Source organism: Kogia breviceps, chromosome 19 (genome assembly GCF_026419965.1).
Source record: "Kogia breviceps isolate mKogBre1 chromosome 19, mKogBre1 haplotype 1, whole genome shotgun sequence".
Taxonomy (NCBI): Eukaryota; Metazoa; Chordata; class Mammalia; order Artiodactyla; family Physeteridae; genus Kogia; species Kogia breviceps.
This window is the reverse complement of record NC_081328.1, coordinates 40,189,597-40,214,073: the sequence shown is the minus strand read 5'-3', so window position 1 is coordinate 40,214,073 and position 24,477 is coordinate 40,189,597. Positions and strand designations below refer to the sequence as shown.

Genomic DNA, 24,477 nt, shown 5'->3' with positions numbered 1-24,477 from the left:
GTTATGTGTATTTTACTATAATTTTTAAAAACCCACAAAACCTAGGGAAACAGAAAATATAACACTAAAAATGTTATTGAGTTCTGTGTGAAGTATTTTTGTATGGCTGGGCACGGAGATTATAAAAACAGGAAGACATCAAGGTACCCATGCATCATGAGTATCGAAGTAGAAAGCACCGTCCCAATGCAGTTTCATGTCTGCTTTGATAGAGGGTCGAGCAGCCGGGGTTCAGGGAGAAGTCAGGGGTGACAGCTGACCCAGAGTGGGTGAGGGGTGGGGTGGGGGTCAAGTTCCTTGTGGAACTAAAGCTGGAACAGCTTAGGAGTTAGCCTGGCAGAGGCAGGAGGTCTGAGTCGTAATTTCGGCCATGCTTTTATGACACGCACACACGCTTAACGCTTCCGTGGGCAAGGCTGTTGTTGACCTTTCTCTTTGTGATTTCTTCCAGTGGTTTTATGCTCATAAAGAGCTCTTCCCTCGAGAGGTCTGATCGTTCTGTTTCTTCCTGGTTTCCAGTGGTTCCGTCTGTTTTTACATTTAACTCTTTGATCTACCTGGAAATTATTTTGGTGATTGATGGGGGGGATAAAGGACCCCAGTGGAAAGGCAAAGAGGCAGACGGGGGCGCTGGGCGGCTACCAGGAACCCTGTCTTCACTCCTGATGTGGTGGCTCCCGGGATCCCACTAATCACCCTCTCTGCTCCCTGTGGTTCTTTTAGGTGATGGCTGGTGTGTGTGTGTGACCGAAGCCCTGGGTCATTGGAGGTGATGATCCAGTAAGACCACGTCGGCCTTGAAGTATGAGGGATGCAGAGCAGACTGCTGTATAGGGATTAAACAGGATGGGATGGAGGTGTATGTGCCATCTCTCCCTGCCCATCCCCTGCCACCCAAGCTATCACTCTCTGCTCCCACCCTCCCCCTCCTTATAAATCATTTTAGGTATCTGTTTGTTTGCTTGTTTGGGGCTGTGTTCCCGCTAGACCGTAAGCTGCTAGAAGACGCACGCCTTGTCTCTCTTTCTCTGTGTTGTGTTCCCAGTGCCAGGAACAGCGACTGGCACAGAGTAGGTGCTCAGGGAATATTGGGTGAATGAAGGAAAGGAAAGAATGGCCTCTTTGAGCTGGCCCCGCGGCAGTGTAAGCAGGTAGGGATCCAGGAGGAACTGCCATTCCGAGCATCTGCTCCAAAGCCTGTGGGCAGATTGCTGGGCGAGGGACCAAGGGTCCAGACCCCCCAGTCTGGGGCAGACCTGTTGTGTCTGGTTTTCTGGTCTGCATTCCATGGGGGGCAGCGAGGCTGAGGGGCTGGGAGTCTCCCTCCCACAGAGGTTCTCTGTAGCTGAAGCCGGGGCACAGAGGCAGGGGTAGGAGATAGGGGCAGAGGCTGGGCCTGTGTCTGAGCCCAAAGGGACAGGGCTGTGGGAGGCATGGGCTGAGTCATGGAGGCAGCTGCTCCTGATGAAGTTTCCTGTCTCGGGGGCTCAGAGACATTCATTACAGCCAGGAGGAGAAGTAATTAAGCCAGAGAGCAGCAGGGGTTGGGGGAGAGGGACCTGATTTTCTCAGCAGGTTCCTGGTGTAATTAATCAGGGCAGAGGAAGGCAGAGCTCTGCACAGTCTGGGAATATCGGTCAGAGAAACATGGCTTCACAGCCTCAGTCACCCACATCTGTGCTGACCACCAGGACAGCAGGGGCCCAAGGAATGTGATGGCATCTGGTTCCATGAGGCAGCCTGAGACAGAAGAAAGAGCTCAGGCCAGGGCTAGACTGGCCAGACCCAGAGCCCTGATATTGCCATTTACCTGCTGTGGGGCCTGGGGCAAGTTGCTTAACCTCTCTGAGCCTTTGTTTCCTTATCAGTAGAATGGCATGAATAACAGGGACCTCACAGGATTGCTCTGGGGATTAAATGTAAAATGCTTAGCAGTGCGTCTAGCATGCAGCAAACACATGCAGAGTTGGGATTCAAAAAGTAGTTTGTGGCAGCTGGGTGTGAGAATCCACATGGGAGCAGATGACCGGGTGGGGAGTCCAGAACACGCAGGCTTTCCTGACAGGGTCCCGTGGTTCTGAGTCCTGGGGCAGGCAAAACAGCCTCGGGTATTGTTTAACAGACACTCTGTACTTTTTTTCCATTATCTGTGGTCCTTACAATGACCCTTGTAAGGGTGTTCTTATGCCCATTTACAGATGAGGAAACTGAGGCTCAGAGAGGCAAAGTGGCTTGCTGAAAAACAGTAGGTTGTAGAGCTGGGATTCTAGATTAAGCCTGCCTGGTGCCACAGTCCTCAAATGACCCTTTCCGTTAGGCTGCAAGACTACAGAAACTTGGGGTACACAAGGCACAGGAAACCAAGTGACCCCATCCTGGGGTGAACCATGGGAGCAATGGGGCACCCAGCCTCCTGCTCAGACACCCCAAAGGCCGTCCTCCCTGGACATACACTTGGGCATGTGTCTTCAGGGGAGAAATTGCTGGACACTCACCTCTCTCCTTATGGGCCAAGGGTGTGTCTCCACCTCGTTACCTAATCCTGGAGAATCGTGGGTCTCTGCTCCTCTCAGGTCCTGAGTCTGGCCTCTGCTTTTTCCCTCCTGAGACCACAGCCCCACTGGGCTCTGGTCCTAACTTGGGCCCTCACTCCTGGCCAGAGACTGGAAGGGGTGGGAGAATTGACACTGGGCCAGGGAGGTGGTGGTCAATTATACATCTTTTGTTCTCATTTCTTTAGTTTGTTCTTGATTTTTTCAATTAGAACTTTTCTGATTATAAATACACATTCATTCTAAACTAGAAAAATGACAGAGAAGTACAAAGAAAAAAAAACCCTGTAATCCCATCCCAAGAGATAACTGCTCTTAACATTTGTTTTAATTTTAATTTTTAAAATAATTTTTATTGGAGTATAGTTGATTTATGATGCTGTGTTAGTTTCAGGTATACAGCAAAGTGAATCAGTTGACATATATTGACATTTTAATGTATAGAATATCCCTACAGGACTTCTTCTTAGAACTATATATAGAAATATTTCTTCCTATAAATATATATACATTTACAGACTCAGAATCATTCTATATGAATTATTTTTGTATTCTGCTTCCCCCCATGTAAGCATATGTCATAAACATTTCCATATCATTTAACATTTTTCTAAAACGTGATGTTAATGGTTCCATTAAAATAGTACATCTTGGGCTTCCCTGGTGGCGCAGTGGTTGGGAGTCCGCCTGCCCATGCAGGGGACACGAGTTTGTGCCCCGGTCCGGGAAGATCCCACATGCCGCGGAGCGGCTGGGCCCGTGAGCCATGGCTGCTGAGCCTGCACGTCCGGAGCCTGTGCTCCGCAACGGAAGAGGCCACAACAGTGAGAGGCCCGCGTACAGAAAAAAAAAAAAAATAGTACATCTTTCCTATATACTATAATTTACCATTTTGGGGATTTGGGTTGTTTCCCTTATTGTGTGTGTGCTATTGTTAATTGCAGCTATGATGAGTATCCTGGTGCTTATCTCTGGATGTGTCCATTGGTTACATTCATAGAACTGGAAACTCTGGTTGAACGGTTATACACGTTACCAGCCTTCTGGAAGTTCTCTGACAGTCTTTTTTTGGGGGGGGGGGTGGTAAATTTATTTATTTATTTTTGGCTGTGTTGGGTCTTCGTTGCTGTGCGCAGGCCCTCTCTAGCTGCAGCGAGCGGGGGCTACTCTTCGTTGCAGTGCATGTGCTTCTCATTGTGGTGGCTTTTGTTGCGGAGCACGGGCTCTAGGCGAGCGGGCTTCAGTAGTTGTGGTGTGCGGGCTCAGTAGCTGCGGCTCTCAGGCTTAGTTGCTCCCGTGGCTTGTGGGATCTTCCCTGACCAAGGCTCGATCCCATGTCCCCTGCACTGGCAGGCGGATTCTTGACCACTGTGCCACCAGGGAAGTCCCTCTTTTACAGTCTTATCTCTAGTGTTTGCAAAAGGGCCTGGGCAGCACTGGGCATTATCATTAAAAAAATCTTTGCCAAAAATTTTTAATAGAAAAAAAAAGTATCTGTTTTAATTTGCATTTCTTTGATTAATAGTGGAATTGAATCAATTCACATTTGTGAGTCATTTGTGCATTGCCCTTCCTTACTTTTTTTTTTGTGTGTGTGGTAACGGGCCTCTCACCGCCGTGGCCTCTCCCGTTGCGTAGTACAGGCTCCGGACGCGAAGGCTCAGCGGCCATGGCTCACGGGCCCAGCCGCTCCGCGGCATGTGGGATCTTCCCGGACCGGGGCACGAACCCGTGTCCGCTAAATCGGCAGGCAGACTCTCAACCACTGCGCCACCAGGGAAGTCCCTTTCTTACTTTTTAAAACAGGCGTCTCTGTGATTCTCACCGACTTATGTAACCCGACTGGATTTAATTAAGAGCAAAATCGAGATTTAACGACCTTGCCGGTTGAGACTAGACTTAGATAATCAGTATCAGTAACCTCAGAGCCGACTTGGTGCCTGACACCCAGACAGACGTGGCAGTGCCGAGGCCGGTCTGGGAGCTGCCTTCCCGGCTGTGCCTCAGTTTCTCCATCGGTAAACCAAGGAGGCTGGACTAACCAGCTGGTGTCTTATGAGGAGGCCGGTGCGGCTCTGGGTTCAGGCAGCACCAGGTTCAAAACCATGTGCTAAGGTTTTCAACGTCTCTAAGCCAGCAGTTTCCACCTCTGTAAACCGGGGCTAATAATGCCTCCCTCACTCAATTGCTGGGAAAATGAAATCAGATGATAGTGATGCTTCTCAGGCAGCCCTGTGCCCCAGTTAAGCCTTGGTCAAGATGATATTATTTTGATTATTATTAGTAGTAGTAGTAGTAGTAGCGGCAGCAGCAGCGGTGATATTTAGGAATTCCTGTTGAGTCTCCTGCTTACATCCATTGGGAATCCAGGTCAAGACGTGGATCCCACAAGGGGAAGGAGGCCGAGACAGCCAGGTGTTCTTGCGGTAGCCAGGCTGATGGCCACGGTCCGGGCTGTGGGGAAGGAAGGAAGCAGGGCTGACCGAGCAGGAGTGGGCAGCAACGGGAGAGGCGCTGGAGGGGCTTCGGCCTCGCCTGGGTTGGAGCTCCACTGACAGGGATCCCGTCACTTTTCCTGGCTCCGCGGAGCGATCGGAGGTGGTGGGGTGCCGGGGAGTGGCGGTCCCCTCCGCTCCCTCCGCTCCTTATCAGCATTGGCCGGATGAGCGCGCGGGGGGGCGGCGGGGGAGGGTTCCGGGCCGGGGCTAATGCAGGCGGGCGGCGGGCGCCGTGTTTGCTGAGATAAGCGCTCAGCTCTGTACACAGATGCCACTTAGCTGTGCAAACAGGCGCCGCTCGCCTCGCGATGCTCAGGACTCCCCGGGCGGGCGGGCGGGCGGAGAGGGTGCGTCGGCGGCTTCCCGGCCCAAGTTGCGAAGTACGGGGTGAAGGGTGGGAGCGCGTGGGGAGTGGGCACGTGGGGGGGCGTGGGGTGCTGATGAGCCGCGGGGCATTGTCAGTTTCAGGAGGGCGCGCCCCTGAGCCGGTGGGAGTCCGTGTGGGTCTGAACGGAAGCATGTGTGAAGTGTCTACGTCCCTGAGGGTGACAGTTGGGTGCCTGAGCTTGTGGGGTGTTGGCAGTGGGCACTAGTAGGTATCAGAGGGACTGTGCCATCCTGTGATATGTGAGCCTCCAGGGCACAGCCCTCACATCCTGCAGCGTCCCCTCCAGCCAGGCCCCAGGGACCTACCTGTCCACTGCTCCCTAACAAGCCTCACCTTCCTACCCTTGGGGACAGGCACCCGCAGCCCTGGGTTCCCAGGAATGAGAGGCTCAGGCTGCCTGTGTCCCAGAGCTGGGGGCAGCACCAGGCAGGGGTCAGGGCCAGAGAGCCCTTGGAAGGTGACCCCACCCCCACCCCACTGCCTGCTCTATCCCAGGGCTGTCAGCTCTGTCCCCACATCCCTCCTTTGGCCCCCATCTTCCACTCCTAGCTGCCTTCAGGACCTCAACATACTGCTGGAGGCTGCAGACTTGGGGCCACCACCCTTCTCCTCCTCCTTAGGACACCCCATGCCCAAGGTAGCCTGAGGGAGAAACTGTCTTATCTAGGAAAAAATGAGCAACTGCCCAGACCAGGGAAGGCTGCCGAACATAGACTGGTCATAGGCATATGGCCCAGACTCCCAGTTGAGGGCAGAATCCAGCTTGGCCCAAGTTCAAGTGTAAGCCTTACTGACATCTGATTAGCTTGAAAGACTGTCCAGTCCTGTGCAGTCATGCCTGTTCCTGCCACATGCTTAAATCTGCTTTTTCTTCCTACTTTGGCCAGAACCTTGGCTAAACTTCCTCTGATTTTGCCTGATTCCTGCTTGAAAGCAAGGCTGCCAAGTACTAGGATCCAGGTTGCGCACTGCACTAGAGCCCTGAATCTCAGAGGCATCGTTCACGTTGTAGACATAGAGTAATATATATGAGCATGCGGTGGCCTCCTCATCAAGTCCTTGATTGAGAGGGGAGCCTACACAGGCACCCAGCGCCATGTATGGGAAAACACACTCACTGGCTCCCATGTGTGCAAGTGGTTTGACCCCATCCAATCTGTGCTCCAGAGTCCTCTGGCTTTTCCTGACGGCCTGCCACCTGGGATGTGCTTCCCAGCCCATTCATTCTGAAGTGGGGATGCTTGCCAATAGTGTTGACCTGCCATTCAGATTCAGGGTTGGGGAGTTGTGTGTGTGGGTGAGAATGTGGGTTCAAGTGTGAATGTGGCTAGGGCTTCCATCATCTGGGGTTCTGGAGTCCCCTGTCCCTGTCCAGGCAGAGCTGGACAGAGCTGGAGGTGTGTCTGCGCAGTGATAATTTCATCCAGTACCTGAAACAATGCATATGTTCTCTGGCTGCCAATTTAAAATGTTTATGCAAATTGATACATTGGACTGTAGTGACCATACCGCTAAGAGATTGGAAAGGCAAGCCACAGAGTGGAAGAAGAGATTTGTATAGGACTCATATCCAAAGTATATAAAGAACTTATACAAATCAATAAGGAAAAGATAGACAATTTGATAAACAATTGGATAGAAGGCTTGAAAAGGCAATTCACAAAAGAAGTCAAACGTATGAAAAGATGCCCAACTTTATTTGTCATCAGGCAAATGCAAATTAAAACCGCAATGAGGGACCCCCCTTGCGGTCCAATGGTTAAGACTCCATGCTTCCAATGCAGAAGGCGTGGGTTTGATTCCTGGTTGGGGAACTAAGGTCCCACAGGTCACGCAACGTGGCCAAAAAATTAAACAAACAAACAAACAAACCCACAATGAGCTACCACTACACATCCATCAGAATAGCTAAAATGCAAAAGAGAGATAATGCCATGTGTTGACAAGGATGTGGAGCAACCGGAACTCTTATCCTGCTGGTGGGAGTGTAAACAGGTACAACCACTTTGGGAAACTGTCTCTATCTACTAAAGCTTAACATATACACCCTACAATCCAGCATTTCCACTCAAGGATATATACTCAACAGAAATGTGTACACGTAGTCACCAAAAGACACTTCCAAGGATGTTCATAGCCTCAGGATTCATAATATCCCCAAATCTGAAACTACCCAAATGCCCATCAACAGTAGAATGAAGAAATAGGGACTTCCCTGGTGACACAGTGGTTAAAAATCCGCCTGCCAATGTAGGGGACAGGGGTTCGATCCCTGGTCCGGGAAGATCCCACACGCCGCGGAGCAATTAAGCCCGTGCGCTGCAACTACTGACCCTGCAAGCCACAACTACTGAAGCCCACGTGCCTAGAGCCCGTGCTCCGCAACAAGAGAAGCCACTGCAATGAGAAGCCCATGCACCGCAATGAAGAGTAGCCCCCGCTCGCCGCAACTAGAAAAAGCCCGTGAGCAGCAACGAAGACCCAACACAACCATAAATAAATAAATAAATAAAATTTTTTTAAAAAGAAATAAATTGTGGGGCTTCCCTGGTGGCGCAGTGGTTGGGAGTCCGCCTGCCGATGCGGGGGACACGGGTTCGTGCCCCGGTCCGGGAAGATCCCACATGCCGCGGAGCGGCTGGGCCGCTGAGCCATGGCCGCTGAGCCTGCGCGTCCGGAGCTTGTGCTCCGCAACGGGAGAGGCCACAACAGTGAGAGGCCAGCGCACTGCAAAAAACAAAACAAAACAAAACAAAATGTCTAACTCTCTGAAGACCTGTTCTGCCAGTTTTTCCCAGAGCACAGAGTGCCTCATTTCAGCTCTCCACCCTGAGCTCCTTTCAGTGGGTGTTGAAAGTCAGCAGCTGCAGCAGCGCATGATTTAATCCTTGCAGAGGTAGATGGCAAGTGCCACTGGCAAGTCCCAAGTTGTAGTTGACACCTGCCACTAGAATGTAAACTCCATGAGGGCAAGGATTTTGCCTGTTTGTTCACTGCTCTGTCCCTGGTGCTTAGAACAGTGTCTGGCACAGAGTAGGGACCTAATAAGTGCTTGTTGAGTGAGGATTGAATCACTCTTGCTGCATGGCCACCTGCTGTGTATAGACCCTTGGGCACGAGGCCTTGCCTGAGGGTGGGCTAGCACTGCCCAGTGGATGGTATATCAAAGAGGGGCCTTGTACGGGGGAGGTCGGGGAGGGTGGGTGGGTGGGGTACAAAATTAACCCTCTGGGGATGAATGGCATGGGCTACTCTCTCTTGATGAGTAGGCCTTGAGCCCACTGGGCAAGGGCAATGGTCAACTGGAGTCCAAGCCCATGGCCTCCTTGACCCCTGAGGTGGCCTTGCTAGGTGTTCTGAGAATGGGGATCAAGGGAACCCCAGTGATTCTGTCCCCACTTCCCTTTGAGGACAAGTTGGAGGCAGGTGCTAGTCCCAAGTCCACCATAACAATTATTTTGAACTTTCTCCCCTCACAGATGTCAGCCCCCCACCCTCCAGACATGTCTCAAAGCGACTGAATCATGGATCAATAATGGTGATGGGTGTGTGGGTCGGAGGGGTAGCTGAGCCCATTGATCGAGGGCTGAGGCATCCTCAGCAAATTAATAAACTCTTCAATGAGGCGGTGGTGATTAATGAGCCAATCAGCTGGCCGTGTAATTGTGGAATGGAAGCCTGGCTCCTGGTCCACCCTGAGGGACCTCTTCCGGTCCCATTTGCTTTCACTCTAAAGGTAAACAGGAAAGCGACTTCTTGAGAGGTTGAACCCTGAATCCGGGCCTTCCCCCATGCCTTCTAACTTCTCCTCCCATCTATCCTCAGACACCCACTCCCCCGACGTGGGAGGGCGTTCCAGGAATGTCACAAATTCCCTGCGGGCATCTCATAAGACCTGTCATCTCTCTCTGCCTGGGATCAGCATGCTAGAGACCCCAGCTGGTGCTGCAGTGTCAGTAAACAGTCCCTCGCTCAGATGTCCCTGCCCCCTTTCGCCTGCAGGCTCCTTGTCTAGGCCTTGAACCCTGGGAGTATAGCTGTCCTCACCAGTCCCCCGGCTGCCCTCTCCATCTCTAGGGTGAGCACCTGTCTTTTGTCTTCCCAAGGCCTCTGGAGGAGTGGAGTTCTTTTATTTCTGTTGTTTCCTCTCCAAACTGACCCAGGCTCGTTCCCCTGGATGTCTCTGTCGCTGTGTTCTTGGAAGTCCTCAGACAGGGGCTCTACGAGGATGGTGCCTCCTGTCTCAGATTGGGGCTCCCCAGTGAAACTGGGGCTCCTCTCATCACAGACTGGGAGTCCCCAGGGATGTGGCCCGGGGTTCCTGGAGAACAGGGCTGTGCCTTCCCCTCAGATGAGAGCTCCCTAAGAAGAATGATTTTCCTCTGCTCTCTGAGGATGGGGTCCATGTCCCCTCGTCCTGGTGTCTTCTTCCACCTCCATGCTCGGCACACCGACCTGGCCTTTCTTGGGATGTGTGGGGCCCATAGGGCCCAAGTGGCTGATAAGCAGCCATTTCCAGAGAGTGCGGGTGACTGAACCCATAAAAAGGTAATTGAGAGAGCCCTGGACTCTCCACCTCCAGAGAGAATTCTAAAAATAACACCCGCAGCCATCTGTCCTGGAGGGTGGCGGGGCTGGCCCAGAACTAGGGGCCTGGATAGCCCCCTCCTGCTTGTGTGGGCTGATGGGATGCCTGGAAGCACTGGAGGATCCAGCCAGGCCAGGGAAAGGGAGCTGGAAATGGCTTTATGGGGAGACGCCCCAGTAGCCCTCTCTTTTCCTGCTGGGGGCAGGTGGGTCTGATGGGGTTAGCAGACCCCATACTTAGCTTCCCGCCCCCTGCTCCCATGCCTGACTCCTAAGCCCCGTGGTTATCCTAGGTAGTAAGCCTTTCTGTCCACCATGATTGAGTGGGACTCTTCCTGGGGTCGGCCTCAGCCCTTTTGTCTTGTTTGAATCCTGAGTGACCTTGGCTGTTGTTTCCTTACCTCTTAGAGCTTTAGTTTCCTCATCTGTAAAATGGGGAGAAACTCAGCTCATTGTGTTTGGGGGCCTGAAAGCATGTACTTCCCAGTACACAGTAGGTGCTTAATAAACAGGAGTCCTTTCCGGTTTCCTTCAAAGGCCCTGGCTGAAGATATTTGCCCCTGAGCCCAGTGGAGATTGCAATGGGCTGGGGATGGTGTCATGTTCTTGGGCAGCCCTGGCATCACTCAATCCTATAAGACACCAGTGCCCTGAGTGATACCTGGATGGAGATGGGGGCACACTGCCTTGCAAGGGATCTCTATGCCAGGCCTGCTGGACCTGAGTCTGTGTGTGTCAGGCTGGGTGCACAGATGGCTGACTCAGCTGCTTCTGGGGAGGGGACTGGCTTTTGCCTCCTCCCGCCCCTCTCCCCAAATCTTTTTTTAAAAAAATTGTTTATTTTTATTTTTGGCTGCGTTGGGTCTTTCTGCTGCGTGAGGGCTTTTCTCTAATTGCGGCAAGCGGGGGCTACTCTTCGTTGCGGTGCGCGGGCTTCTCATTGGGTGGCTTCTCTTGTTGCGGAGCATGGGCTCTAGGTGCACGGGCTTCAGTAGTTGTGGCACGAGGGCTCAGTAGTTGTGGCTTGCGGGCTCAAGAGCAGAGGCTCAGTAGCTGTGGCGCACGGGCTTAGTTGCTCTGACACATGTGGGATCTTCCCGGACCAGGGCTCGTACCCGCGTCCCCTGCATTGGCAGGCGGATTCTTAACCACTGCGCCACCAGGGAAGCCCTCACCAGCTCTTTAACAGAGAGGAGACACAGTGTGGTGTCCAGAGAGGCCTCTCCTCCAGGTCATCATAAACAGCAGGTCAAGAGCCAAGGTTATAGCTCCCATCCCTGCCTCCAGTAGAGAGAGAGTTTTCCCCACAGGTCCTGTCACTCCTTGGCCCTCCTCCAACATATTACAGAGCAGGGGCTGAAAAGGCTGGCTTTTGGAAGGAGTGGTCACAGGTCCCGCAGGCTGGAAAAAGTGGGTTTGGCCTCCTGCCCTCCTCCCCCCGAGCCCGCACTCCCACCCGTGGACAGGCTAGGAAAGATGGAATCTCAGCCCTGATACTAGGGGTCATCCCAGGAACCTAGATCCAAATGCTTCACTTCCTCCGAAGGCTGGACCTGCTGTTGGGGGGCTGTAGGGTGAAGATGGGGTTCCGGCTAGGCACCCTATCTAGAGGCACCTTGAGTCCGAGTGTGGGAGCTCGCCCCCTCCCCAGCTCCTTGGAGGTGGAGACATCATGCACCGTCTGGGTGTAAGCTCAGAGATCTGGCATGGGGTCGAGGGAGGAAGGAAGAAGAGCCCTCCCCCCTCCAGCTCCCCCTCCCTTTCCAGGCCTGGATATAAGCCCCGCAGGGAAAGCCCCGAGCTGAGGAGGCCGCAGCCCGACCTGCAGCAGCCCAGCCCTTGGGACTCCTCTCGCCTTCCGTCTCCTGATCATCTCTGCCTCTGGAGCTGTCGCTGTGAGTGGCCTGGGACCCAGGAACGGTCTGGTGCTGGGGATCCCAGGCTATATGGTGGGGAAACTGAGGCTAGGATGGGGGAAACTGGGACTGAGTGGCGGGAAACTGGATGGAAAAGGGGCCAGCTGACATGGGAAAGAGAGAGGCGGGGGAGCCCCCATTGCCAGCATAGCCTTCTTCCTCCATCTACCCTTCTGGGTAACACGGGTGGAGGCAGGCAGGGCTTATGCCCCTCTGACAGATGAGGAGACTGAGGCCAGAGACGGTGCCGTGCCTGAGAACACACAGTGAGCAGGTGGCTGACCCTTGGTCATGCAGCAGCCCCAGACAGGCCGCTGGAGCGTGGGCCCCACGGCAGCCTCAGCCTCCTGCCTCAGGGGTAGAGGCGCGGGCTGACTCCAGTGCCCCTTCTCCAGATGGTGACGGTGCGCAGGCCGTGGCCCGCCATGGCCACAGTGCTGCTGGCCCTGCTCTTCTGCCTGGGGGCGCTGGTCGACGCCTACCCCCCCAAACCCGAGGCTCGCCATTCATTGGCTGTGTGACTGGCTTAGTCATTTCATTTCACTGCATTTATTTCTTCACTGGTTAAACAGGGATCCTTACACCTTAAATAATAATAATAGTTTGCTGCTTTAAGGCTCAGAGAGATGATGTAAGTTTCTAAAGGTCACACAGCTAACGAATGGCAGAACTGATGAGTAGGAGAGCTGACTCTACAGGTCAGCCTGGCATAGCCTGGCACATGCTTATGCGTATCCCCCTTCTCTTCCTTTCTTCTCCTACTCACTCCTAACCCATCTCAAAACTGCCCTGGCATCGCTCCCTTCCACCCCAAAGGAAAAACTCCCTCCTTCCACAGCCAGCCCCTACGTTTTTCTTTCCTCCCCATTCATCCATCCCTCTCCCCCAACACTTTGTTATATGGATTGGTTTAGCCTTTCTCTTAGCAAGAAAGAAGCCTTCCTCTTCAGGAAAAATGTGAGCTGACAATGACAGGATTTGCTTTTGCAGGCACTGGGGGCAGGGAGAGCCATTGAGCACTCCTGAGCCTGCAGGGGACCCTGGAGGCAGATGGAGTCCCCAGGGTGGAGGGAAGCGGGGACAGAGCCCGGGTTCCAAATTAGTGATCTGAGCCCTTAGTTGGGCCTGAATTGGTCCTGAGGGGGTGGGACAGGGGCCCAAGGTGTGTGTGAGAAGGCTCAGCCCAAGGGTTTCCCCAGGGAACGGGGGGCCCCCTGGGTTCCTGGTATCTGGGGGTGGCCACTGCTTAGCTTTCCCCACCTCTCCTGCTGCCATCCAGTGTGGGAATAAGACATTGGCCTAAGAGTTGGCCCAGGCTGCTTTGGAGGAACTCTTGTTGCGGGGGGGGTGGGTATGGAGGATGCGATGCTGGTCCAATTCCCGCTCTTGCAGTCCCATATGTGCGGACCCCCGTGCTCCTTGCTACTATCCACTCACCTTCACCTTGTGACCCCAGGTATTTCTGGGGTCTTCCTTTCCTCGTCTCATTGAGCCCTTATGCCATCCCCAACGCTGCCCAATGGCCATCGTCCCCGTCCCAGAGGCATGGGGTTTGGCAGGAGAGAGAGACCACTTCCACCTTCACTTACTCTGTCTGCAGGTAAGTCCTTGGTGCTTCTCTAAGCAGGGCTCCATGGCAAGCCCTGGGAATATACGAAGGTGAGAAGCATCGCCAGTCTGGACACGGCCATACGGTTTAGAAAGCACATCCACTACCCCTTCCTCCTCAGTTGTCACAACATCCCTGAGAGGACCCAGAAGAGGAATCACTTGTTTGCAAAGGTGAAAAACGAAAGCTGTAGGTTCAGCTGACATTGTAGAGTAACTGTCATTTCTTAGGCACTGACAAAGCTATGTCCCCTCTGTGACAGGCCAAAACTCTAGATGGCCCCAGTACTTGAGTCAATCCCCAGGCCTACCATCTGTCTGCAGGGGCTGGGAGCTGACCGGGGTGGTGGCTAGAACCGTTCCACAGCACTGCAGTCCTGTGGGAGACCAGACCTGTTGAACTAGGGTTGGAGCCTGCCGCCCCCTGGTGGCAGCCTGCAGCCTCTGCTGGCTTCACCAGAGGCCCTCCTGGGACCAGCCACTAATTCACCCTGTTTTACCAAGTGGGATCCCGAGGCCAGAGAAGGGCCAGGGCTAGCGGAGACCGAACGACCTCTATATTTGCTTTGCAGAATGTAAGTTATTGTTGGGTGAAGCATTATTATTCTTCGTGTTGCCAGAAGTCAGAGCTGAGAGGAACAAGGCAGAACACTGGTGTTTCCTGAGGCTTCCTTAATCCTCATTTTCTTGAGGAAAAGCAAAGCTCAGGTCCCTGCAGCATCACCTCCAGTCCTTATGCCACCCCCACCCCCCATCAAATCCTCTCCTGACACACTCTTTTGGTGTCCTGATCTGGGACAGCAGAACCTCAGGGGTGAGAAGTCCTTTGCTCCCTACTCAGGTTTCATTGAGTTATTCAGTCAGTCATTTATGCTCCTTGGTCTGAGCTGGGGAGGGGGCCAGGGGCTGGGGAAGGGCCGCTGAGCAGGGGAGACTCAGAGGCTCCTGGGGGCAGTGGGGGGGGGGCTGCTGGTACTGGTGGAGTTGGGAATCTAAGCCAGAACTTGAGTCCTGGACAGCTGTGTGATCTTGGGCTAGTGTCTTCGCCTCTTTGAGCCTCATGTTTCTCAGACAAAAATCAGGAAATTATAGCAATATTTTAACAGCCCTACTTAGAAGAGTCCAGATTTTGGAGTTAAACTTTGTTTCAAACCCTGTATCTCCCACTGACTAGTTATGTGCCTTGAGGCTAGTTACTTAAATGTCTCAGAGACTTAGTTTCTGCATCTATAAAATGGGTTGTTGAAGGAACTCACTGAGGTGACTGAGAATTCAAGGCTTTCCAAATGATGCTGTTTTTTTATCACTTTCCTGGAATGGGGGTGCTGGGAAACGGCTACCAGATATTGGCACCCCTCTCCCCCGGGGCACATCAGTTCTCATTCTGCATCCTATACACCAGCCAGGGAGAGGGTTTCTCCCTGCCTGGGTCCCCACTCCTTTCCACATTTTCTGGTTACCTGAAGCGTCTCCCCCGTTCCCATCTTGTTCTAATCACAAACTGGAAAGGAAGTCCTGAGTCTCCAGCCTTCATCCCTGGAGTCTCTAAGCCACAGCCTCAATCTTCTGCCTTGAGGGAATCTGTTTGAGGATTTGGGGTAATCCTTGGGAGGCAGGTGGAGCTGTTCCCAGGCCTGTAATCAGAACCTTCCAGTTATCCTGATGTCCCAGAACCCCGTCCTTCTTGAACTAAGCCTGCCCTGGTGCCCGAAGGCAGAGGGGGGCCTACAGGAGACTGATTGTGGCTCATAACTTTTACCTGTTATGCTGCTAGTGTGGTACCCATAACACTTCCCTGTTCCCCTCCTGTACCTGGCCCTAGCGCTGGCGCTGCGGGCACCCGGGAGACGGAGACAGTGGGAGGAGGGCGTGAGGGCTGGGGAGTGAGAGAGGCTGACAGGAGGCGGGGACTCTGGGGGGCTGAGGACTATAAAAGGGCCATGGCCAAGGGCAGGGGCATCCATCCGGCCTGAGGCAGGCACCCGCTTGGTCCAGCACCCGCTCCCTCAGGATTCAGGGTAAGTGGGCTCAGCCTGTCCTGAGCTCTGGGTCGTGGGGCTCCGAGGGGCTCGGGCTGGGATGTGGGGAAGGAGCCGGTGCCTTGCAGGGCTGGGGGCCTCCGGAGGCCTGAGGTCCTACGTGGGTCCGGCTCTACATCTGGACGAATCCAGCACCCTGGAAGAGCAGCCTGCTGCTGACTAGAAGACTGAAAATGTGGTGGGGGGGGGGGCAGGGGATGGTGGCTGTGAACACAAATCCATGCGTGTGGCCGGCCTCTTGCTCACGGCGACAGGGGCTGTGGTGTCCTCTCCAGGACCCGCATCAGCATGTCTACCCCTGGCGGGGAGGCTGGGGAGGGTGGGAGCGTAGCACACCAACGGGCAATGGACTCCTGCCCTTTGGTTCACAAGTTCATTCTGTGTGCCCCCAACCTGCAAGGGAGCGGGCGGGCCCCTACTTCCCAGCAGCCCCTCCCCTCCAACTCCCACCCCGCACCTGCCTCTTCAGAGCCATCAGGCCCTGGATGTCATGAGTCCTGTGTCTCCTGCCCCAGGGCCCCACCTTCTCTGCTACACTTTCTGCTCTGCCCGGGCCCTGGCTAAGCTCCGCCTGCTGCGCTGCTCCTGAGAGGGGCCGTCGTGCTCTCCAGGGCAGGGTCTAGGAGGAGGCGTGGTCAGGTCCCAGTAGCCCTTTGCTCTTCGGCCCAGGCTTGGAGAAATGGGTGACAGGGCTGGGGGCTGGGGGCTGGGCAGCTGGGCCCGGGCTGTCTCTATCTCCCTGCTCCCTGATCCTCAGATGGCCGCTGCTCGCCGCTGCCTCTTCCTGCTGTTCCTGTCCACGGGCGTGGCTCTGTTGCTGCAGCCACCGCTGGGTGCCCGGGGGGCCCCGCTGGAGCCAGTGTACCCGGGGGACAATGCCACACCGGAGCAGATGGCCCAGTACGCAGCTGAGCTCCGCAGATACATCGACATGTTGACCAGGCCCAGGTGTGTGTGAGAGAGGGCGAGAGACCCCAGCCCTAGACCCTTTCACGCTCCTGGGAAAGCAGAGCATCTCTACTGATCTGGCCTGGGCCCCTGGGCCCCGGGCGGGATGGTGCCCAAGGGTAGGCACGAGGCAGGTGAGCTGGCACCTTGGCACAGCGCTAGCCCCGCTACCTCTCCCCTCCCAGGTATGGGAAAAGAGACAAACACGGCGCGCTGGACTTCTCAGAGTGTGGCTCCCCCCACGCAGCTGCCCCCAGGTGGGCTTGGTTCCCCGCCCTGTGTGTCCAGATGCCTGGGGCGGGAACAGGGATGTGTGTCGGGGAGGGGAGAACAGGGGCCTAGGGCTGGCCTGAGGTCTCCCGAGGGCACGAGAACTACCCACTCATGCTGCCATGCTCGGCCCTCTCCTTACAGGCAGCTCAGCCCAATGGACTCGTAAAGCCACCTCCTGCTCCTCCGGCTCCGGGGCAGTGCCCAGCTCTCCCTTCCACACCCTTGGCTCTGGCCGCAGCTTGCTCCCTGCTCCCACGCAGGTTAAATAAAGCACATCAAAGTCATAGCCTCATTCTCTCTGTGTCTCTGTGGACCCCAGGTCGGGGCAGAAGCAGGTCAAATGCACAGGAAGAAAGGGAGAGGCAAGGGGGAGGAGAAGGGAAACAAGGGTGTTATGAATGATCCAGAACGTCTGTAGGGTCATCAGAGCCATCCAGCTTATCCCCTCCACTTCACAGAGGGGCAAATTGTGGCCCAAGGGGAGGCAGGGACTCCCCCAAGTTCATTCAGCAAGTCAGTGAAGCTTGAATCATCCCATTTCAGCATCCGTAAGACCCTCCTGATCATTGGCTTGACGGCAGCCCTGCCCCCAAATGCACCCCCATCAATGCTTTCCTATAGCCTAGGCAGTAGGTGAAGTGCTCATTTATACTGAAGTGTCCTCGGCACGGGGGCGGGCGCGACAGCCCAGCCCAGAGGAATGACTGGGGTCAAGACGGTCACCGCTACACCGGTGGCATCGGAGCTGCCCTCCTCTGGGCAGTCAGAGGTGTGTCGCTGTGCGTGTTCGGTTGAAGGGCGGCTCCTCCCGGCACGGTGCCCAGCAGAAGCACGGCCAGAGGAGGGGGACAGTGTTGGGGAGGGGTCTGGAGATGGTGTCACACGAGGTTGCTGGGACAAGGAGCCTCTGTGTGCCAGGGGCATCTAACCCTCTCTGTGAGGGGGGAGAAACCGTTATCCTCGCTCTACAGAGGAGGAAACCGAGGCTCAGAGAGGTCCAGCAGCTTGTCCAAGGTCCGGCAGCAGATGGCAATCTAATACAGGGATACAGCATTGGCTTTAGAGTCAGATGAACCTGGGTTAGAATCCAGGATGTGCCATGTTCCCTCTGTGTGCTTTTGGGCCAGGACATAAACCTGAACGATAGGGTTGTAGTGAGCAGCACGTGAAATAATGCATGTAAGACATTTAGCATGGCCCTTGACCCAGAAAAGTGCTAGCAGACGGGAGCTTCTGCAGGGCAGACTTGCAGCCAAACAGCTGCTTCCATGAAGCATCGTGGACAGAAGAGCCGAGGGATGATTAGTCTTCAAATACATGCAGCTTCCAGTTTGCGGAATAGGGTTACGGTTAACTCCACGCAGCTCCAGGAGGGGCTCCGGAAGGCAGGCTTTCCTTGACTATAAGTTTCATCTTTGAAGAATCAGAAAACCGGAAAGAACTTGCCCTAAGAGGTAGTTAACCCCTGGACATAAGAGCTATTCAAGCAGTCGCAGGAGGGGAGGCCGCAGGAGGAGTTCGGCCTTCCAGGGAGGAGGCTGCACTGGCTGAGCGCTCCGGCCACCCCCAGGGGTCCAATCTGTGGATTGCACACTCCAGCTCTGGGAGGGCGAGGACCCGGATCCTGCCCAGGGAGGACTGCACTGACGAGGGGTCCCAGTGGCCCTTGCCAGCCCTCGCCCTTCTCAGGCATCCTGAATAGGTGGGGATGGGCTGGTGTGTCTGGGACCAGGAGGGAGTGACCTTGTCTCTCTCCTCTTTTCCTGGCCTGGGAGCACCTGTGGATAGGGGACAGTCATGGCAGGGGTGGGGGGAGAAGTGAGAGAATTCAAACCTTCTTGGTTCCTGGAATGGCTCCTCCTGCCTCCCCTCCATGTCTGACGAGATGGGGCTTGTGGGTTCAGTGGATGAGGGCGTCCACTTTCCTGGGCTCAGCACCTCACACTGACCCCATGGCAACGACACCACAGCTGTGGTTCCCCTCAAGTCTTGGCTGTGTCTGGTGTGTGCAAACGACTTGAAAGTGGAACTAGGCCCTAAAAGGCAAAGGGCTGGAGAGGATGCCGCCACTGGGCAAGTGCATGGCTCAGGCTGATTCTTACATCCAAGGGGGTGTCCGGGAAGGGGGCTGGTTTCAGCAGGAGAATAGAGCTTGAGTTTGGATGATGGAGCCTTAAGTCCCAGAATTTTCCCTGGCAGCTAAGGGGATGGGTTCTAGGTTGGGAGAGGTGTAGTTACTTCCCAGGAGCAGGAATCGGGACTCTGCTCAGGACATACCTGAGTGTGACAGCTGCATCAGGAGGGGGGCCTCTGCCCCTGCCCCCAGGGGAGACAGCTTCTGGGGACAGGCCTGGCTGAGCTCCGGCCCTCTCCCTGCTCTGCTCATAGCCAGAGGGGCTGAGAGGGTCCCCGGGGGTGGGGCAAAGACAGGACCTTAACGCTCTGCACACTGAGGGGCTGCTTGTTCCTGTGCCAACCCTGACCTCCCAGGCTGGCATCAAAGCTGCCCTGCTCGGGGCAGAAACTTGCGAGGGGGGGTCTGGCTGAAGCTCCTCCTCTGAGGTTGCTGGGACCCACTTCTCTCACCTCCGCTCTCCCTCTTGTTTAGGGCCCCCCCGCCCCCTCCCCCGTAGTGGTGTAAGTGCCTGAGGTGGGGGAAGGTGGATGGGTCGCAGGGAGGAAGCAGGGAAGACCCCATAGCTGAGGTCTTTTTCCTCCTACTGTAGCAGCTCCAGGAACCCCTCTCCCCACTCCAAGGACAGGTCCCTTCTTGCCCAGGGCCCACAGAAGTCAAGGAAGCAACAGAGATTCCGTTTCTCTTTCTTGTTCTCACCGGGGCCGGGCTGGGAAGGAGTTGGGCCCCTCCCAGAATATAAAGAGGATCGGTGGGCAGGGAGACTTGAGTTGGGCTTCTGGAAGTCAAAGCCCAGCCTGGAGAAGGAAGTCCCCGGGGCCCTGGATTCCCTCCAGCCCTCAGGGATTCCTTTCGCTCCCGCCCAACCTGCCCCCAGTTCCGAGGCCCCTGACTGGTGCCAGCCGACCCCAGGCTCTCCTACCTGGGGCCCTGGGAGGAGGCTGCTGGTCGGGGTTTCGCGGCGTCCCGGCGTGGCGGGTTCGTGGTGTTCTGTCGCGGGAGCTTCGTGGCGTTCTGTCGCGGGAGTTTCGTGGCGTTCTGTCGCGGGAGTTTCGCGGCGTTCTGTCGCGGGAGTTTCGTGGCGTTCGCTGATGGGGGTTTCGTAGCGTTTGCCGGTGGAGTATTCTCGGGGTTGTTCGCGTCATTAGAGTTCTTGGCGTTCTTGGACTTCATGCTGGGGAACACGTCCATGCGGCTGCTCTGCGAGCCCCGTTCCGGGCTGCGATACGCAGGGAGTGGGGTGGGGTAGGGTTGGGTAGTAGGGGCAGGTAGTGTCTGTTTCCTCCCCTCCCCCTCCCTTCCTCCCTGCCCACCTGCTGTTGCAGAGCTTCTCTATGTACTTGTTTAACTGGCCGAAGTTGGGCAGCCAACGGGCAACCCTGGGCCTGAGACGCCGCGGCACTTGCACCTCCTCCGCCAAGGCCCCGTCAAACCTCGGCGGCAGCAGCTGCAGGCGCAGCAGGGTGAATGCGCACGCGCAGCGCAGAGCCGACGTCTGGAACGGGCGGGGCAGACAGAGGCGGGGCGGTCACGTGACGCCCAGCCCTCCGACGCGTGGCGGGGTGGGGAAGCTGGGGTACCCGGGCGCTCAGACCCAGGGACCCTCAGACTCTGGGACATAGACAGGTACGCTACTGACATAAGGGACTCCCAGGTGCCCAGGCCGAATGGTGCACACCTGGCCATGCACTGTGATGAGCAGAAAGCACCAGGTAAACGGGGCCCCTGGCGATGGACTGGGAGGCATGTCCTGAGATGAACACACCAGGACGCCATAGAGCCATTGGTCAGCTCCCTAATCTCACTGGCTTCCGTGACTCCTTCCTCAGCCTACTCAGACCTCTCCCGCCTCTTTGCTGTTCCTCAACATGCCGTTCACTCTTCCTGGAAACCTTCTTCCAGATATCCGTATGACCAACTTCCTCGCCTCGCCTTCGGGAGTCAGCTCAAAATTCGCCTTCTAAATGGACCCTACTCTGACACCCCTATCTAACACTGCAACTCATCCCTTCATCTTGTTCTACTCCCCCCGCCCCCTCACCGCACCTTCTAACTTACTATATTCTGTGCTTATTTTGTCTTGTCTTCATCCCCAGCAGTAACCCCTCCACCGCTCCACCAATGTAAGCACCATGACAGCTGGGCTCTGCCTGTTTTGTTCACTGATGTATCACAAGCACCTAGAACAGTGCCTGACATTTTGTAGGTGCTCAATACTGCGTGTTAAATGAAAAACTATCACAGTTGCCTACAGGAATGCTAGCCCAAGGATCCCCACGCACACCCAGCCGTGCACAGAGAATTACGTGCTGGCAACACACAGGCACACCCAGTGATTCACATACTTTGATGCCCATACACATGCTACATACCACCGGAGCCCCTGAGACCCTCAACCCTCTCTTGACCAGGAACGCCTTTCCTCCCCACCACCCAAAGCAGGGACAGGAAACGCTGGCAGCTGTCCTGGCCTCATTCATGACCTTAATGGCCTGAGGAGGGGCACTTGGTGCCAGCCTCCGTCCCAAGCTCCTGGAGAGCACAGCTGACAGGGACCACCAGACATTACCATGGTGCTGGGGAGGTGCAGAGCGGCACGGCGAAAGGGTCTCCGGTCAGGACCTCCCAGCCCCTTTATATTCCTCAGCATCCATGCCCCCTTTCCCTCTAAGTCTCCACCTCCTCCTTCTCCTGCCCCTGTGTCATAACCTGGGAGTTGGGAACAGGGAGAGGGTGGGGGTGGAAGCATATGGGCTGCCAGCTGTCCTGACCAGGGCACAGTCCCTGCCAGAGGCCCAGAGGCATGGGTGGCAGAGGCAGAGGCACTGAAGAGTCAGGTAACTTTTTGCTCCAAGCCTACAGATCCTAGGGAGGAACTGTCTCTGGAGTTGAGAGGGGGCTGTGCTTTTCCCAGAGGCTATTTTCAGGGTTGGGAGGGGAGCTATGTTGAGAGACCAGGCGTTCCTTCCCATCCAGCTGGCTCCAAGGTGCCTGTTTTCCCTGCAGGGCTGCTGTGAGGCCTCAGAGCCCCTGCTCCTGGCTTCTAGGCCTCTGGCGTGGGGATGGTGGGGGGGTGGTGAAGGTGAGGTTTCTGCCTTCAGGACCGCAGACCTCACTGCTCCTCCTGGGTATTTTCCTGGCCTGCCCTGCCACTCTGGAGCCCCTGATGGATGACCCGCAGAGCCTTCTGAAGGGTGGTGGGTGTTGACTGCCTGCTTGAGGGATGAACTCAGGCCTTGGGCTGCTTCAGGTCACAGAGTTTTGGCTGTGTGGCCTGTCAGGGCCGCTGTAACTGCTCAACATTACTGCTTTTCTGGGGTAAGGTTGTGAAATGTAGGCTGATGCTTTTTCATGCCCATCCCACTACCAGAAGGGGCACAGTAGGAAGAGCAGGGGCTTCTGGGTAGGAATCCTGACTTCACTACTTCCTGGCTGTGTGACCTTGATTAAGGGACATTATCTCCCCTGAGTCTCCACAGCCTTGTCTGTGCAATGGAGCTGGTTACACCTAGAGCACAGAGCTGTTGTGAGGACTGAGTCGGATGGTGTAGCTGAAGCCCTTGCACAGCTCCCGGCACAAATAAGTGATTAGCGTGTGTGAGCCCCTCTACTCCCAGGTGCACTCTTTCCCCCCACCCCCATTCACACTTCTCCCTCCAGGGAAGGGGTGAGAAACTCAATGTCAATGTCACAGAAGTTGATGGGATGGCTCAGTAGACAAGTGAGACCAGAACTACATTTCCATGGAGCCGAGAATCTCCAGAAAGAGCAATGAGATTCCTATGATAAAATTCCATAGTACAAGGCAGGAGGAGAGATCTAGGCGCCAGTGTACCTCAAATCCCAACAAATAGGCTATTATTTATCCTACTTAGGCACAGGCCCAGCGCTGATGATGCCCCCATCCCCGAAAGAGCTCGAATATGTGTCCTCTTGCGGCTTTGGCTGTGAGAACCCAGGCTACCCTTACAAACCCCTGGGCTCCTCCTCCGGTGCCAAGGGCCCTCAGTCCCTTACTCTTCCGAGCTCAGTTCATTCCAGGAACCATCAAGTTCTGAGGGATGGTGCTCGGCTCCCCTTCTTCCTGGCCCAGAATAAGAGAAAATGCTCGATAGGGTGAACAGGTTGCAGGAGGAGGCATAAAGGACTCAATATTATTATCAATAACAGTAGCTCTATGAATATAGAGTTATATACTGATAACTGATAATCATTGCAGTTGCTCAGTGCTGGGTACCAGGAGGAGCATTCTGTTGCAGCATCTGTAATATTGATGACCCATGCAGGAGTTGTTAAGTCCTTTTCATTTGAGGAAACAGGCTCAGAGAAGTTCTGAGACCTAATCTATTGGATCTGGAGAAACAGACCCATCTTCTTGGAAAGCTACCCCCAGCCAGTTACATGCCTCTCCGTCCTTCAGGCCTCGGGCCATCTGCAGTCCTGAGTCCCCCTCCATCACCTCCCAGTCCCTTTGACCATCAACTGCTCCTAACTCAAGCAAGACTGCTGGCCATGCTCTGCGCCCCTCCCCGCTCCCAGTCTCCTTCCATCTGCTTGGCTGTTTCTCCCAGGGGCCTTTTCGAGTGAACCCTTCTCTGCCGCTACAGTCAAGACACAGGCATCAGCATCAGACTGACCTGGACTTCAAGCTTACCACGCTGCCTGATGGCTGTGCATCCCTGGATAAGTCACTTTACTTCTTTGAGCACGGTGTCCTCTGCTATGGTGGGTACATTACAGCTAGGTCACAGGGTTATTGGGAGGCAAAGCTGAGAGAAGCCTCCTTAGGCTTTCAGCCCCAAATCTGCCTTGAATTCTGTGAGTTGCCCTGGGACCCTTCAGAGAAATTCCCTTTTTTGCTTAAGCTGTCTTGAGTTGGACTTTTGCTTGCTACCAAAGCAAAGCAAACTGAAAAACCTTTGATTGATAAGCCTCCTATTACTTCCTGGATAAAGCCCAATCTTCTTAGCATGACATCTGAAGTCTACACAATTTGACCTCAGCCTACTTAAAAAAAAAAAACTTTAAAAACAACTTTATAGAAATATTTAAACACAAAAATCCACCCATTTTAAGTGTACAACTGGATGCGTTTTGACAAATATGTAATCAACCCCACAGTCGAGATATAGAACATTTTCATCACCCCAGCAAGTTCCCTCCTTGACCTCCTTTCCAGCTCATCTGGCCAGAACCAGGCATCCCCTCAGGCTGAGAATGTGGCCCAGGATGGAAGGTTTTGGAGGAAACAGTTGTCTGTGGTGACTTAGGAGAAAATGTAGCTATCGTGTTAACAAATTAAGTAGGTTATATATTGAGCCATCATTAGTAGACTAAATATTAAAATGACAAGAATGCAAATAATATCTTAAATTGAGACTGGGAAAAGAAATGCTGGTCTGGAAATTACTGGTATTTTGCCTTACAGGAAAAATGACAGTCAGCTTACTAATTCTCACTGTGGTCTGGCCCAGGGGAGGCCTCCCTCAGTAAGAGTGCATAGAACAGATGGTGCAGCCCCTGTGGGAAACAGT

At 54.7% G+C, this 24,477-nt stretch overlaps 2 protein-coding genes across 2 annotated transcripts; one reads left to right on the top strand and one right to left on the bottom strand.

Moving 5' to 3' along the window:
• Positions 1–11,799: 11,799 nt before the first annotated feature.
• Positions 11,800–17,095, top strand: PPY (pancreatic polypeptide). The gene is given in 5 exon segments (XM_067021898.1): positions 11,800–11,920; positions 13,569–13,723; positions 16,346–16,536; positions 16,722–16,853; positions 16,855–17,095. Coding segments are annotated over 3 exon segments (444 nt in total). The 5' UTR covers positions 11,800–11,920; positions 13,569–13,723; the 3' UTR covers positions 16,976–17,095.
• Positions 17,096–17,101: 6 nt separating this feature from the next.
• On the bottom strand, positions 17,102–23,399 carry LOC136793141 (coiled-coil domain-containing protein 8-like). Its single transcript, XM_067020470.1, has 5 exons — positions 23,345–23,399; positions 21,513–21,652; positions 20,257–20,438; positions 19,866–20,162; positions 17,102–18,287 (listed from the first exon to the last, which is right to left on the bottom strand). Exons 1-5 carry the CDS (start codon positions 23,397–23,399, stop codon positions 18,257–18,259), a joined length of 705 nt encoding a protein of 234 aa, XP_066876571.1. The 3' UTR covers positions 17,102–18,256.
• Between the last annotated feature and the right edge of the window lie 1,078 nt (positions 23,400–24,477).